Genomic DNA, 17,594 nt, shown 5'->3' with positions numbered 1-17,594 from the left:
ATGCCAGCTTCCTGTGCTCTGTATTGACTTCATTGGAATCCTGGGTATTTTCCTCAGGTTTTGGGGACTAGTAAGTAGATCGGGTATTCGTATTTTGCTTCTTTTTTGAAGCAGAAGCTGCAAGGATTTCTTCATCCTCTGAGTTGATTTGCACATTTACTTTATTGTTTGTGCAAGTATGGTGCACTTTAGGTAGCAAATTGTGACTGCCAGTGGCTGAATCTGTGCTCATTTCTTTGTGGACTATTTTTGCTATCAAATACCTATGACTAATCGAAGATTGCATTAGTAGAGGCATATGATGCAAGAAAGCAAACTTATATATCATCAGCCAAAAAAAAAAAAACAAAAACCTTCCTATTTCACCCATCCATTAATTCAAATGTTTGTCTAGTTCTGCTTTGAACTTATTTAAGTTGTTGACCTCCATTACAACAGATGTAAGTTTGTTCCAACTATCAACAACCTGCTGGCTAATGGCAAATTTCTGCATATCTATTCCTCAACTGTCTTTCCTCAATTTGAGTTTAACCCCACTCAGGTTTGTAATCTGAGCAAGAGGAAGAATCCAATCAGCATCGAGCTTGCTCAAACCATTCAAGGTCTTATACACTTCAATTTGATCACAGATTGCTTCACAGGTGCCTAGTCTCCAGACACTGCAATTTGCAGAACTTAAGCCTTCCTTGGTAACAGCACCCTTTGTTCCACTCACTAATCTCGTTGCCCTTCTCTGTACTCATCCCAGCAGCTCTACATCCTTCCTAAAATGAGGCCTCTAGACCTGTATGCAGTACTCAAAGTGTGGCCTGACCATTCCCTTATACATGGGGACAATCACCTCCATATCCTTGCTAGCAAAACTCCTGTATATCATTGACAAAACACCATGAGCGACTCTTGCAGCTTGTCTGCACTGCCCAGAAACTTCATATCTGACTGCACAGTTATCCCCAGGTCCTTTTCGTTCTCCACTACCCTGAGTGTAGTACCACCCAGTTGGTATGTTACTGGGTGGTACTACTCTGGGGTTACTGCTACCCATATGCAAGGTTAACATTTGTCAATGTTAACCTTCGGTTGCCACCTCTCAGCCCGTCTGCTCAACTTTTCCAGATCCTGTTGCAGTGGTGTATTGTCATTAACAACCCTGCCTACTTTCATATCGTCTGCAAACTTAGACATTAACCCTGATATACCTACATCAATATCATTGTTAAATACAGAAAACTAATGGGCTCAACGCCGAAACTTAGACATTAACCCTGGTATACCTACATCAATATCATTGGGGTTCGGTGTTGAGCCCATTGGTTTTCTGTATTTAGCAATGATATTTCTGTATTTATGTATCTGTTTTCTGTATCTGCTCAACACCGAACCCTGGAGTTCGGTGTTGAGCCCATTGATTCAAATTGGTTCAAATTAAGCTTAGCTTCTGAACTCTCGGTGTCCAAGGAATCCAGAAATAAGTCATAAATTAAGTATAGGATGGAGAGGTTATGCTTTTAGTTAAGAAGCACAAAATCTAAAGCAGTGCTCCAGTTCACATGGGTGGCCAGTGCAGTGTTGAGTCAGTTTGGTATGACATAAGCACTGAGTAAGCAAAAATTAGAGTAGAAGTGTGCTATAGGCGTATGAGTACAAAGAACAACTGTACAGAGAAATAGTGGACCAGTAAATCAGATTGTCTTATAATGGGAGATTTTATCTTTTTAGATATTGACTGGAACTTGTGGGTTGGTCACGCACACACACTAGCAAGACTTTTGTGGATTTATTGGATGACTGTTTTCTACAGCAGCATGTTAGTGAGGCAATAAGAGGGAGTAATACTCTTGTTTTTATTATCAGCAGTGGTTAGTCATGCATTAAGAATCTACATATAAAAGAACCACTAGATGGCAATGATCACATTGTATATTGGTTTGGGATTTACTTAAAGATGTAACTACCATCGAGGTAAAGGAAAGGGTTTTTGCTTTCATAAAGGGAATACTGTGGTTTCAGACAATTTTTAAATTCTATACTGTGGGACCAACTAATGATTTTACCAACAGCAAATTCTAATTGGGAAGCATTCAAGGAATTAATCAAAAAAGCTACTAGGATTTTCATACCAACTAAGAAATACTTTCAATTCTTAGACCTCAACAGATGCCAGATGAACTATTCAGACATGTAACAGAGAAGAAAAAGGCATGGGATGCATTTATCAGATGATCCAGAAGCCTATGGTAGATATAAATTAGTCTGCAATCAAGTTTCAAAGGAGGTTAGGCAAGTCAAGGCAGATTACAAGAAGTCTTTGACAAAGAATCCCAAGGAAAGCAGCAAAAAAAAAAAAAAAATAGAGTCACTGGTTAAAGAAGTAATGCGAGACCATCTAGACAGGATTGGAGTTATCCTGCAGTCACGGCATGGATTTGTTAAGGCAATATGGTATTATGGGCAAGTTACCATTGTGGATAAAGGGATGGTTGATTGGGAGAATACGGAGAATGCAGAAAGTGGTTATCAGTGGGCACTGCTCTTTGTGGACTAATGTTATTAGTAGAGTTCTCCAGGGTTCAGTGCTTTGCCCATTGTTGTTTTCAAAATTTTTAATGATATTGATGAAGGTATACCAGGCTTAATGTTTAAGTTTGTGGTTGATACAAAATTTGGTAGGGTGGTTAATGACAGTAATCAGGGTGAGCTACTGCAACAAGATATAACAAAATTAGGTTGATGTGCTGAGAAATGGCGGTTTAAGTTTAACATTGGCAAAAACAAAGTACTGCATATGAGTAGCAGTGTTCCTGGATTACCATACCAACTGTGTAGTACTACACTCAGGGAAATGGAAAATGAAAAAGAGCTGAGGAATTGTGCAGTCAGATATGAGATTCTCCAAGCAATGCAGACAGGCTACTAGGACAGCTCATGGGATTTCGTCAGTGATATACAGAAACTTTGCAATTAGCAGGGATAAGGAAGTGATTATCCCTTTGTACATTGAATACTGTATACAGGTCTGGAAGGCTGTAGATCTGCTGGAATGGGTGCAGAGAAGGGCAACCAGATTGGTGAAGGGAGCAAAAGGGTGCTCTTACGTACAAAGGCTTCAGTTCTGTTACAGCATCTGGAGATAGGCAACTGCAGGGAGTTCTAATTGAGGTATTTAAGGCCTCCTTGAATGGATTGAGTAAGCTAAGTGTTGAGGCATTCTTCCTCTTGCTGAGACTACACACATGATAGGGCATAAATTCAAATAGAGGAAGTATGGTTGCAGAATTGATGGAGTTTGCCTTCAGCCAATGGGTGGTTTTAATAAATTGAAGGAAGAACTAGACAAATACTTGGTGGGTATGGATAAGTGAAGTGTTTAGATTTTTTTTTTTTTTTGGGGTTGATGTTTTATAAGCTTGCTTTTTTTCATCATTTGTCACTACTAATACAAAAATTTATTCTCAATGGCAGAATTCATGGAATGGATAGGTTACAACTAAATTACATCAGATAAAGGCATTAATCAAACAGTCTAGTCTTCACAGGAATCAAAGAGGAAATTGTTCTCACTTGGCTCCAGATAGGATACATTCCTTTTTGCTGAGGGTCAGTGACCATACTCTATGTGAATCCTGTAACACTGTTTTATCTATTACACATTTTAATTGACTATACAGATTTTAACAATACATATTTTACCGCTTTTAACCATTTGACTAAGCCTTATATACTCATATTTCATCCGACAATGACGATGCATTAGCTGTGTTTAAATCCTTACAACGTATTAATTCATGTAAGATATATAATAAAATAATGCATATATTTTTAATACATATACTAGCCTTTAAGCCTTATACTTATCTTTTGACAAGGTAACCTCTTTCAAAGGTTACCAGAATTTATTTTTAATCTGGTATAACTGTGTGTTGGCACATAATAGCTATTATTGTAGAAGTAGGGCATGGCCTCATTTTGTACATAGTGTTAGGTGAATTAGATTTACTACTTATTTACTTATTGCAATGGTCTCATATTGTGGAGACACTTTGTGATTGCCATAACTTGAGGCTTTCAAAATAAATAAATAAATTTATTTATTTTGTACTTACATAAATAACAGGCAGTTCAAAAGGTTACATTCTCTTTGTGTACTTCTTTAAATAACTGGTAAAAAATGTTGCACAGGTCATTTCCACCATTTAGTGCAACTGAAGTCACTGTACCAAGAATAAAGTGGTTACATTATTAGCAGTATAGGTACATAATAACTTTTTGCTCACATTGTTTTGTGTATATACAGTAGGTGCCAGTTAATGTGATTACTGGTTATTAGAATTGGCTCCTTTATAGACTCAAATTTCAAAAAACTAATTCAGATACTTAAAATGCAATACACTTTCATCATTTATTAGAATCATATGTTCAGTTATAAGAATCAATTTTGTGAACACCTTTGTGATATTTTTCTAAAGTACATTTTTGTAGCTCATAAATTTAAATGACCATAAAACAATAAAACAATTTGCAGTTCCTCATTTCTTGGGCTCTTTTGTCAGTACAATATATTATAACTAGGTAGTAAACTTGGATCTTATTGCATTTGAGATAATACTAATACCTGGAATTCTGTGGGTTTTTACGTTATTACAGTGAAATGTGTTTCCCCTTCCATGAAATCTTCAGTCACTTGCCTGAACCATAAAGAAATTTTTAGAATCTTCACTTCATTCCTGTATCTAAACTTTCTTAACTTTTTACCACTCAATACCTCACTTGCATGTGTCATGTTAGTTGCCATTTGTGCATGCTGTCTTCTTTGTTGTTGACTGACACTCTTTTTTATTTTAAAATTTTCAATCCGAAAAAAAAATGTCAGTGAACAGAAAGAGCAGATTTGAGTATAAAAGATAATTTATAACTTGTAAAAACGTAGCACAAATTAAATGATTACTTTTTCTACCTTTGAATACCACATCACTGATTCAGCCTCTTTTCCAGGGAATAATTAAAATCTTTAAGACCTTTTATAGATTGGACATGAGGTGACAAATCATCTAGTCTATAGATGATGGTTTGGGAATATCATCCGATATTGCAAAGCAGATAACTGTTCTAGATGCACTTTATATGACAATGAGTGCCTGGAATTACGAAGAAAGGCTTAAGTTTTGCAAATTACAGTGTCTGGAGACTAGGCACCAGCGAGGTGATCTGAGAGAGGTGTATAAAGCCTTGAATGGTTTAAGCATGCTCAATGCTGATGGGATTCTTCCTCTAGCTCAGAAAAATCACCTGAGAGGGCATAAATTCAAATTGAGGAAAGACAGATGTAGGATAGACGTGCGGAAATTTGCCTTTAGCCAGCGGGTGGTTGGTTGGTGGAACAGACTTCCATCCCTTGTGGTGGAGGTTGATAGCCTAAATAAGTTTAAGGCTCAGCTGGACAGGTATTTTGAACGAACAGAGGGGTGAAGTGGAAGTGGGTTTTTTTTGTTTTTTGGCTGATGCTGCATAAGCTTGCTTTCTTGCATCAAATGCCTCTACTAATGCTAATTAAATTTCCAAAACTTGCATTAGCGGTTGTTTCAAGAAATCTGGATTAATTATTTGTGATAGGTAGATAGTAGAGCATAGAGCAGTTAGTTGTTGGTAGTCAACTAAGTCAAGATACTGATAACTTTAAAAAGTCTAAAAACATGGGTGAATAGGAGTTTGATATTAATAAATGAAGAAATTTCCCAGTCTGTTACTGATAATTTCACCAAGGAGGAGGCAGAAAATGAACCTGAATGAATTCCAGTTACAAAATGGAAAGCTCGTGAAGTTGTAGCCATCCTGAGGAGAGTGTTGGAAGAAACTGGTGCAAGTGATTGCGAACATAATGTTATTCAATATTGAAAAATCTATAAATAGACTTTGTAGTGATAATTCAAAGAAATCTAAAATAAGTGACTATTTTAAATTATAATCAAATTACCAAGTGTTATGTTCAGTTAGTGTGTGTATATATATATATTAAGCTATGTACATAAGCATAAATTTATTTTTATTTTGCTAACCTGCAGATAATGTTCTTCTGATTTTCACATATCATTTAATTTTGTTAATTAGCATTAGTATTAGTAGAGGCATTTGATGCAAGAAAGCAAGCTTATGCAGCATCAGCCAAAAAAAACCACTTCCACTTCACCCCTCTGTTCGTTCAAAATACCTGTCCAGCTGAGCCTTAAACTTATTTAGGCTATCAACCTCCACGACAAGGGATGGAAGTCTGTTCCACCAACCAACCACCCGCTGGCTAAAGGCAAATTTCCACACGTCTATCCTACATCTGTCTTTCCTCAATTTGAATTTATGCCTTCTCAGGTGATTATTCTGAGCTAGAGGAAGAATCCCATCAGCATTGAGCATGCTCAAACCACTCAAGGCTTTATACACCTCTATCAGATCACATCGCTGGTGCCTAGTCTCCAGACACTGTAATTTGCAAAACTTAAGCCTTTCTTCGTAAGAGCACCCCTTTGTTCCATTCACTAATCTTGTTGCCCTTCTCTGTACTCGTTCCAGCAGCTCTACATCCTTCTTGAAATGAGGCCTCCGGACCTGTATACAGTACTCTAGGTGTGGCCTGACCATTGCCTTATACAAGGGAATAATCACCTCCTTATCCCTGCTGGAAAAATTCCTGTATATCATTGACAATACTCCATGAGCTACTCTTGCAGCCCGTCTGCACTGCTCAGAGAACTTCATATCTGCCTGCACAACCACCCCCAAGTCCCTTTCATTCTCTACCACTGTCAGTGTAGTACCACAGAGTTGATATGTTGCTCTGGGGATGCTGTTTCCCATGTGTAGTACTTGACATTTGTCAATGTTAAACTTCATTTGCCACCTCTCAGCCCATCTGCCCAACCCTTCCAGATCCTGTTGCAGCAGCATAGTGTCAGTAGTGTCCTTGACAACCCTGCCAACCTTTGTATCTTCTGCAAACTTGGACATTAAGCTTGATATACCATCATCAATATCATTTATAAATACAGAAAACAATAATGGACCCAACACTGAGCCCTGAGGGACTCCATTAATAACATTAGTCCAAGATGAGCAGTGTCCATTGATTAGCACTCTGTCTTCTCCCCCTCAACCACCCCTTTATCCATAGCAGCAATTTGCCTCCAATGTCACACTGCTCCAATTTGTGTAGCAGTCTTCCATGTGCAACAGTATCAAAAGCCTTTATAAGATCCAAGTATATAATATCAAAGCTATTCCCTGTATCCAGTTCTTTTGTGACTGCATCATAGTATCCAATCAAATTGGTCAGGAAAGACTTCCCCTTAACAAAACCATGCTGTGTCCAAGCTATAACTGAAGTCTTGTCTAAATGATCCTGCAGTGCTTCTTTAACCAGTGCCTCCATTAATTTTCCTGGAACAGAAGTTAAGCTCACAGGTCTATAATTACTTGTGTCAGACTTTGATTCTCCTTTGTGAATTGGGGTCATATTTGCACATTTCCAGTCTATGGGTACCTCCCCTGAGTCCAAGGATGCTCTCATAATTATGGCTAAGGGTTTGCTTACTTCCTTTGCTGCCTCCTTTAATATAACTGGATAGATCCCATCCACCCCGGGTGTCTTTCTTGTGTTTATCTTCAACAATTTATCCTCCACTTTACTCCCAGTTATTTCAAGATTCTGTAGCTTACTGCTAGAGTTGAATACACCTCTGGCATTCCCCTCACTGAATAACTCCTCATGTGTGAATGTCGATGCAGAATATTCATTTAGTTTGTTAGCTACCTGAGCAGGATCATCAACAGTTGACCCATCTGATTTGTCCCCTTCCTTCTAGAGTTTACATAAGTAAAGAACTCTTTGCTGTTTTTCTTTGCATCCCTTGCCAAGGATTTCTCGTAATCTGCCTTCGCCTGCCTAACCTCCTTTGTAACTTGGTTGCATATCAACTTGTATCTATCATAGGCTTCTGTGTCATGTGTTAATTTGTAAGTATCCCGTGCATTTTTCTTCTCTGCCATATGCCTCATTAATTCATCTGACATCCATTTTGGCCTAAACCTTGAACAATATTTCCTAGTTGGTATGTAAAGCCTAGTAGCTTCCAAGATAAGTTCTTTGAATGCTTCCCATTTTGAATTTGCTGTTGGTAACATCATCAGTTGGTCCCACTGTATAGAATTTAAATACTGTCTCAGTCCATCGAAGTCGCCTTTACAGAAGCAATAACTCTTACCTTTACCCCTACTGGTAGTTACCTCTTTGAGTAAATCCCACTTCAGCACGCTGTGATCACTGCCACCTAGTGGTTCATTTATCTGCAGATTCTTAATGCATGAAGAATCACTGCTGATAATCAAATCAAGAGTATTACTCCCTCTAGTTGCCTCCCGAACATGCTGATGTAGAAAACAATCATCCAATAAATCCACAAAAGCCCTGCTAGTGTGTGAGTGACCAGCCCCCAAATTCCAGTCAATATCTGGGAATTTAAAATCTCCCATTATAAGTAAGACTCTCTGATTTACTGGCCCACTCTATTTCCCTGTACAGTTTCTTATTATACTCATCAGAGTCATTAGGCCTATAGCACACTCCTACTCTCAATTTTGATCTCCCGATGCTTATGTCACACCAAACTGACTCAACACTGCACTGTCCAGCGATGTCGACTGGCTTCACTTCCTTGGTTTTTATGTGTTTCTTAACTAATAGCATAACCCCTCCCCCCTTCCTATCCTGTCTATCCTTTCTGTAGACGTTTTACTCCCCAAATTCCAGTTCTGCATCCCTTATATCTGTGTGACACCACGTCTCTGATATCCCAACAATATCTGCCTTTGATGTTTTGAGCAATACCTCAAATTCATCAAATTTATTTACTAAACTCTTAGCATTGGTGTAACGCAAGTATACCTGCACCTGTTTCTATTCTTAGCTACCCTAACACAACCCATGTGTTTACTTGTACCGCAATGGCTCCCAGCAGTCTCTGAAATCTCATGCATCTTGTTTTTCAGGCTTCTGCTCATTCTAAGAGAAGCAGTGCAAGAATCTCTTTCACCTCTGCCAGTGGCTACTGTCAATCTATTGGTCTTTGTCTCCCCCCAAGCTAGCAGTTTTCCGACCCACCTAACACTGCCTCAATAGCATCAACAAATATTCTTGCACCCTTTCTATTTAAGTGTATCCCATCCCTGTAGAAGCAATCTCTCCTGTTAACAAGTACAGTCCAGGCTGAAAAAAATTCTACCCCTTGAGCCTTGCACAATCTTTCAAGGTCCGAATTGATCGATAAGGCTCTCATTATATACTCCCTCCTATCGTGTCTGGGCAGAATTGCAGACACTTTCAAATTCAACCCTAATTCTCTGCTTTTGTTCAACAGTGACCTGTACTTGTTAAGTAATTCTGCCGGTCTCCTACTCTTGGTAAGGTAATAAGTGTAAATGTTTTTATCTTTTTAGCTTGACAATATTCCTCTGATTTTTGCTATTAGAATCACTCCTTAATAGAATCAAAATTCAATTTACAAACATGATCATATTAACTGGTGCTTACTGTATATATTTATTATTATTACATTTTCTTTTACTCAGCACAAAAATTACTCTTTCTAGCAAACAGCAGGACCTTGTTGGTATGCAGTTGGAGCAGTTACTTGCTGTTCTGAAATCAGCAGCTGATCTTGCCATTGCTGTTAATCTTCTTCCAAGTGGTTTCATGTGGGCTCAGACACTAAAGCCTATGCAAATTGGAATGTGTGGTATAGTGTCTTCAATGTTAGGACTTGTTATACTTCTAAGAAATACAAAATGAGAGCAGCTATGTTTATATTATATATATATATTTGAGTTATTTATAAATACTTCATCGGTCAGATCAAGTTATGCTATATGTAAATATTTGGATGTAACAAAAAAAAAAAAGGGTATTGATTCATTAGTAGATGCTACTACACAGGAACATTTTCTGCTGCTTAAATTTATTTCATTGTCTTGAAATGCATTTTGTACTCATTTGTAAAGTCTTTGAAATATGGGATGGGTTGCATATAGCAAATGTAATATACTTGAAAATTAGCCTAAATTTCAAGATATAATGTAAAAATATTACTTTTGATGATGTTTTTACATTTAGAACTAGATAATAAGAATTTATTGGAATTTTGGGCAGTTTTCTGGAAAAACAAATGGGAAATCAGTTTAAGCATTACTTTTCATTTTATTGTTAGTTAACAAAGTTGTTTTGTATGATATTTTATCAATTTTTAATGAACACCCCTACTTGTGTGCAAATCAAAATGTGTGTATGTGTGTTATACACATATATCATTCTGAAATATAAATTTATTTGTTTTGTCTTGCACAAGGTACTGTTCTTGAAAGAGGTGCAACATCTATGTTTATATGTTCTCATTTATTAATGTGTAATAGCATACAATTGAATATTTCTAAAAAAAGAGTGTGTGTTATTTTACATTAGTAAAACTATTTGAAAATGATTGTAAAGTTTGACTGAGATGTGTAGTACTTTCTCTTATGCATTAAGTGGGTTATCTGCTCATAGAATAAAATGTTAAAATATCTTGTCACAGAAACGAGTTGTAAATTAGCTGCAGCATTTGAGTTAAAGTGTATTAGTCTTTCTAATTTTATTATGTATGGTGGCACAATTCCATGTCTAAGAGATCTGTTAAAACAATGTGCACCAATATTATGATCCAGTCAGCAGAACTTATCATTGTTGAATGGGTTATCTTGCAGCTTAGTGCTACTGGTACATTCCTTTCAAGTAACTGACTACAGCTACCTGATTTTATATTGTTTATTATTTTAAATTCTTATTTATTAAAAATACATTTCCATTTTTCATTTTGTTAGTGTTTATACTGCATGTGATAATTAGATAATTAAATACATTTTTCTTAATAATATAATATGAATCAAGGAAGACTGTGTCACTTTATGAAAATTACACAGTTTTCCTTGATTAATAATTCTAGATAGATTAGTAATTCTCTACTAATGTTATCAATTAGACTAATATACTATTATCACAAAGTAGTGTAAAATGCTAAATTTGTCAAAAAAAATTTATTAGTATAAATATTTTACAATGTTTTAATGCAACATCATAATTTGTCAGCATTGACTGAAGACTAAATTGTATAGTAATGAACTCTAATGATAAAGATGTTAAATTTGTTTTTGTTTCTACTGTATAAACTAATTACAGTTCCTGATGTACTCTTTTATGCTGTGTTGGTAGATTTACTTTGCAGAAATATCATTTTTTACCACTTCACCAATCAGTGAAGTGATAAACTTTAAATGTACTGTAGAAATTGTTTTTATCCAGTACTTAAAACAAAAATCTAAAACAGGTTCAGTCCTTGATGCAAGTTAAAATGAACAATTTTCAAGACAAAATAATGTTTGCCTTTAATTTTCACAGGAATCTTGAGCTACAAATTGCTCATTGAGAGAGCTATAATTTCTCATTATGTGACTATGTGTAGTGGGATACTTATTTATGTTTTTCCCTCTCAATGAGAGTTTTTCCCTCTCAAGAGAAAAACAGTATACCTCATCAGAAAAACAAGTTTATCATATTATCAAGTATCTCAATAGCATGTAAGTGTGCACTTGAAGCTCTTTAGGAGACATCATTAACATTATTCATTATCTTGAGATACTTATTCTATCAATGTCTTGAAGAATCGTGTCATTCACTCACAAAAGATTTATGCAGAATATAGTAATGGGATTTCCATTTTCTAGCAAACTGTTACTCTGGTTTGCCAGAGAATAGTGTAGTCATTCCAAGAGTTCCCCCTACCACCAATTACCAGCCAATTCACTAATAGCAAAAATTGGCATAAGAACACAATGAACCATTGTCCAAGTGTTAAATTAAAGATGACAAAAGTACCAATAATGCAAAATAATTAATACAATGGAATGAAATTTGGTTTTGAAGTATATTGTTATGGATAAAGCATGCCTTTCTGAAATATGCACATCAGCTCATTTTTACATGAAAAAATCAAGACATACAGTAGATTAAGTTGTAGTCCTGAAGAGGGGAAATGATTACTTCTGAAAGCTGGGCAACACTTGCAGCGGACTCTAATTCTGTTAGCATTCAAGAATCCTGTTGGTATTGAAACATACTTTCAGGAGAATATATTTCTTTCATTGCCATACTGTGTATGCATGCTATGCACACCCTGTGAGCCCATAAGCACTTCTGATTTTGACACCCATGCCATAGAGCAGGGGTCTGGGAACTTTTTTGGGCATTACCCCGAAGTCTATTTGTGTTAAACGATATTCCCCCCAGACATTTTTTTTTAATACAACGCTGCTTACAACCAAGTACCATCTGTTACATATTTTATAGTACCTCTCCGGAATTTAAGTTTATGTATATAAATACTACCAGCAAATAAAGTTGTCCAGCCTAATTAATAGTAATGTTAAATATAATTAATACATGTTAGTTTGTCAAAGAGTGTTAGGCATCTAGTTGTTATATAACCACTAGACACCTGATAAGAAAAAAGTTACTTTTTTTATATATTTATTTAGAAATGTGTGTGCAGGGCCTTACAGCTATGCCAATGAACTCTGCACATTAAACAAAAATAAAGAATAATAATAAAATATAAAATTATAACTATATACAAAGCAACACATTTTGTAACAAAAATAACATAAATACAAAATTAATAAAAAGGATTAAATAATTAAATCATTTAATTAAAAACATCCTCACTTTAGGATTTGGAAAAGTGGTGCTGTTTCAATTTCAATAAAACAACATCGATATCAGGACTTTTTGATGTCAGAGCAATTTGGATGCAGCCTTCTGGGTCCAACCGATATCTGTATTTTGTTTTTAAATTCATAAGGTTAGAAAATCCTTGATCACAGAGGTAGGTTGTTGCAAAAGGCAGCAGTATTTTTATCACTTCTTCATGTGCAATTTTAAAAACCTTTGCAGTTTCTGACATCCAAAAAAACAAGATATCTGTCTTGTTCTGAAATTCCATGCGTGCTTCACTGTTGGAGTGAAGTTCAAGAAGTGCCTCTGCTAATCCTTCGGGCTCCTCAGCTATATTTGCGAGTTCACGGTTGAAGGGGTTTGCAACCCAATTGACAGTATGAGAATCAAGCTCTGGAAAGTACTCTGAGAACCGCTTTTTGAGTTTGGTCAAATGCTTTGTAACTGACTCCTTGATGTCACAAAGACAGATCTTCACAATCTTCCAAAAACTCTGCTAGCTTTGAAAAAGTGGCTGACTTATTTTGTTCCACTTTCTGGTTCCAGTACAAATGCTTTGATCCAAATGCTGAAATCTTTTCTCTTGCAAAAATGATATTGATGTTTTTTCCTTGCAATTCCTTGTTCAAGAAATTCACATGACCAAAGATGTCAGCTAAATATGCGAGATGTGCAAGCCAAGTGGAGGTTCTCAACTTATCTGCAAGGGCAAGCTTTTGATCCACCAAAAAGATTTCTAGCTCAGTTCTGAGAGCTCACACTCGATTCAGAACGTTTCCAGTTAAAAGCCACCCACATCTGTATGGAAAAGGAGTGTTGAATATTCAGCCTCCCCATCCTCACATAAATTACGAAATAACCGCGTGTTTAGTGCATGTCCTTTGACAATATTGACAGTTTTAATTACATCATGCATGACAACTTCCAGTTCAGGTTCCAACTGCTTCACAGCCAATGCTTGACGATGGATCATGTAGTGAGTAACTTCAATTTTTCGTTTTTTTTTTTGGCTAAAGCCGAAAAGTCACTAACTTGACCCAACATGGCTGGAGCTCCATCAACAGACACCAATACAGTTTTCCCACTTTAAATCAATGCCTGGTGTTTTGAAATGTGCATCAACCTTATTGAAAATATCAATTTCACAAACTCTTGACTCAAGAGAACAGAAAAACATTTCTTTTTCACTTACATTAGTTCCTCTGTATCGAACATATACCATCAGCTGGGAATTGTTAGTGACATCAGTAGTCTCATTAAGTTGAATAGCAAAATGTTTGCTCTCTTTGACTGAAGAAATCGCTTGTTCCCTCACATTTTTTGCTGAGATATAAATTTTTTCTTTCACAACTCTTGCAGACAAAGGCACTGAATGCAGTCACGTGGCTTCTTTCTGGCCACACATGATTTCTGCCATTTTCACAGCTGCCGGTTTGACCAATTCTTCACCAATAGTATATGACTTCTTGTTTCGGGCAATCAACCAAGCCACTTCAAAACTAGCTCTTGATGCTGAACGTTGATCAAATGTACCTACTAAGTTGCTTTCCAATCTTTGCCTTTTGATAGTTCTTTTCAAATTCTCAAAGTATTCCCGTGGTTTGTATGAAAAATTTGAGTGAAAATTATCCAAGTGTCTCTTCAATTGATTCTTTTTGAAAGATTCTGCAGTCGACACTTTTAAACAAATGACACATTGTGGCTTCATTTGTCCTTTGTCTTCTATTTCTGTAAAACCATAATTGAGGAACTCTGCCAGGTATTTCCTTTTTCTATTTGATGCCATTTGAAGGGTAGAGAAAACTAACTGAAGGGTGAAATTTTTAAATTATTTATTTTTATTTTATTAATTACTTTTATTTTTTCTGAACGTTACCCCATTTGGGGTAATTTACCCCTGTTCCCCAACCCCTGCCATTGATTATCCCATATATGTTCAATGGGATTCAGGTTTGGAGACCACAGGAACCACTCCATTTGCTAAATATTCTTACTCTGAAAAAAATTTATTTGCCAACCATTAGAGTGTAGGAGCATTATCATCATTATTAGGAACTGGGGACTTTCTGTAGCCATAAAAAATTTGATATAGGGTTCAAGGATAATTTATCTCACAGTAATCATACTTTCTACCTCAAAGAGATGAAATTTCATATATGCATTAGATGTTATGCTTGCCCAGACCATCAGATCATTTTTTCTCTGTAGTTGTCCCCTTTTTTGTTTGTTTCTTGGTCCCCCCCCCCCAAAGTTCCTTCTAATGGTAAAATATGTTCTGTTCCACAGAGAGAAACTGGTGAGGACTTGTTGTAGTGAAGATATTTCCAGAATGAAGTGGCCAGTGTGGTCTCCAGACTTGAATATATCCCATTGAGCATGTGTGGAATGTGGGAGACAAATTTCAAGTTGCCTTCCACTTCACAGAACTTTGTATGAGCTACAAATTGCTTCCTTGGAAGAGTACATTTCACTACCACTAACACTCTTGAAAATATTGTTGTTAACAGCATGAGAGCCCACTCTGAATATTGTCTAAAATGTGGGAGTACAGGAATACCTCGCACAGTGAGGTTAATGCGTTGGGAAAAAAAACTACCGCACTGACTGAATCAGCACTAAACGGGGAATAGTTTCAGTGGGAAAAATAATGATACGTGGGTATCAAAGGATTTTTTTATATTAGAAATAATTATGCATGATTAGTTAGAAAAATAATAAATAAAATAGTAATGAGGTAGACTAAGAACAAAATTGATTGTAATCAATCACAGTTGCAGATTATAAACCGCACTATAGTGAATCCCGTACCGATTGAAGCCGCACTGTGCAAGGTATTGCTGTAATTATACCCTTAACCTTCTCTGTCACTGGATATTCATTTTGTTGATACTCAGTTAATTTGTATATTTCAGAAATATTATGCTTTTCCCATAAATATACACATTGTTATCATAACATAATATACTTTTATATCAGATTTTATTGATTTATATTAATTAATTTTAAAAAATCATATTTTTTCATATGAAACTTAAATTTTTCACACTAATGTAATTTAAGATGTGTTTTCAGCACTGAAAAGTTTTTTTCTGACAAAATAAGTGTCTCACTAGCATAAGCTGTATATTGTATATTTCCCATCGAAAAACTCTTGTTTAAAATACAACTAGATAGCTTGACCTGGTATTTTATTAGCTACCTTGTTATCCTTTCTGTTTCTTAATAGTAAGTTGACTAACTGATCAGTCTGGGAAGAATTTGGGAAGTTCTGTGCTATTTTCTAACAAAAATAGCACAGAAACCCCCCCCCCCCCACACACACACACTGTTTTTGCTAGAAGTTTAATAGTTTTATGTTAAGTCAGACTACTCAGTCAGGATCTACAAATTTTGCTTATGAAATATTATGATGAAAACTTATTTATAATAAACTAACAAAATCTGGAATACTTAATAGTACTGCTTTAAATTTTTATCTCGTGATGAGATAAAATCCTTTCTTGAATATAGCTTTGAAATAGCATTGTTCATAACATTAAACATCATTTCTTGAACATAGTATCATTAATCATTGAATCATATTTCCTTGTGCTTAGTGCCCAAAAGTGTACTCAGTTATAATTAACAAGTAATGAATTTTTTTCCTGCATATAGTTTTAATTCATTGCATCCAAAATTTTTTTTGAATTATTTCCTTATAAATTAACATTTCATTTACATTATAACGAGTGATAAAGTGTAAATGCATTTTATGTGCATAGTCCTTAATACATTTGCAATTCTGAGTACATTTAAAAGTTCTACATAAATACTCACTTCACTACATTAATAATCATTGCTTTCATATGTATAATTCATCTTTTTATAAAATAAATTCTCTCCTCCCAAAATGTCCTTCATTCCTTTTATCATGAGACCTACTTGTTATATGGTATTGTTAGTATGTATTTTCTCAAACAGAATCAGATACAGTGGGCATTGTAAGCTTTCTCTATGTTATTCAGTTTGCTCACATTAAAAGTGGATGAGAAGGGCCAGAGTAGAAGTTAACAGTCAGCTGCATTCTCAGAGGGATCAAAGTTTGAGAGAGGCAAGAGTTATCATTTTCACCATCTCTAAACTGAAGTGAAAAGAAGTTAAAACTAATTTAAAATGACATTAAGTATATGGATATAGAAAAACCATAAACTCGTGTTTGTACTGAAAAATTATAACAAGTTGTAACATATGCTATAAGTATTGCAGAGCAATTATGTTTTATTGAGAACTTCCTATATGCATAAATTAAAATTTTTTAGATTAGTTTAATTGAAATAATACATGAAACACTGTGTATGGTATAGTGTCTCTTGTATAATTGTTACATCTTCATTATACTCTGTGCAGTTTATATCTGTTTCATAGAACCTAGGAGAAGCATTACTTCTTAAAAAACTGAATTGGTTTTAAATGATTTATAATTTCTCATATTGTATAATTATTTAATGTAGTCTTAATCCACAAACTGATCATTTTCTTTGTTTGCAGTCATCCATTTTCATTACCTAATGTGTACTTTTATATTGAAATATATGCTTAATTGATCATATTTTTGCATGTGTAATATTAGCTTGAAAGTGTATGTTTACAGTATGTTCTTGAATACAGTATGTTCAACTAAAAGGAAACATTTATCAAATGCAATATTTGCATGAGCCCAGTATTCCAATTGTATAGATACCAAGTAGACAGTGCTGTAAATTTACTGGATTAAGAGACGTAAATTTTTTGTTCTTCGTGTCTATCTGCATCC

The 17,594-nt window shown here is 35.4% G+C and overlaps 1 protein-coding gene across 1 annotated transcript in view; it reads left to right on the top strand.

Moving 5' to 3' along the window:
• Positions 1 to 9,832, top strand: part of LOC150075147 (peroxisomal membrane protein 11C-like) — an 81,910-nt gene extending 72,078 nt beyond the window's left edge. The window contains exon 4 of the mRNA XM_090388819.1: positions 9,634 to 9,832. Coding sequence (XP_090244945.1) covers positions 9,634 to 9,832 — 199 coding nt within the window. The remainder of the gene's footprint in view (positions 1 to 9,633) is intronic.
• Positions 9,833 to 17,594: the final 7,762 nt, after the last annotated feature.

The sequence above is a fragment of the Mastigoproctus giganteus genome, chromosome 14, assembly GCF_048544385.1.
Source record: "Mastigoproctus giganteus isolate SK-2022 chromosome 14, ASM4854438v1, whole genome shotgun sequence".
Lineage (NCBI taxonomy): Eukaryota > Metazoa > Arthropoda > Arachnida > Uropygi > Thelyphonidae > Mastigoproctus > Mastigoproctus giganteus.
The sequence above is the reverse complement of the archived record's forward strand: the minus strand, read 5'-3'. Positions and strand labels throughout refer to the sequence as shown.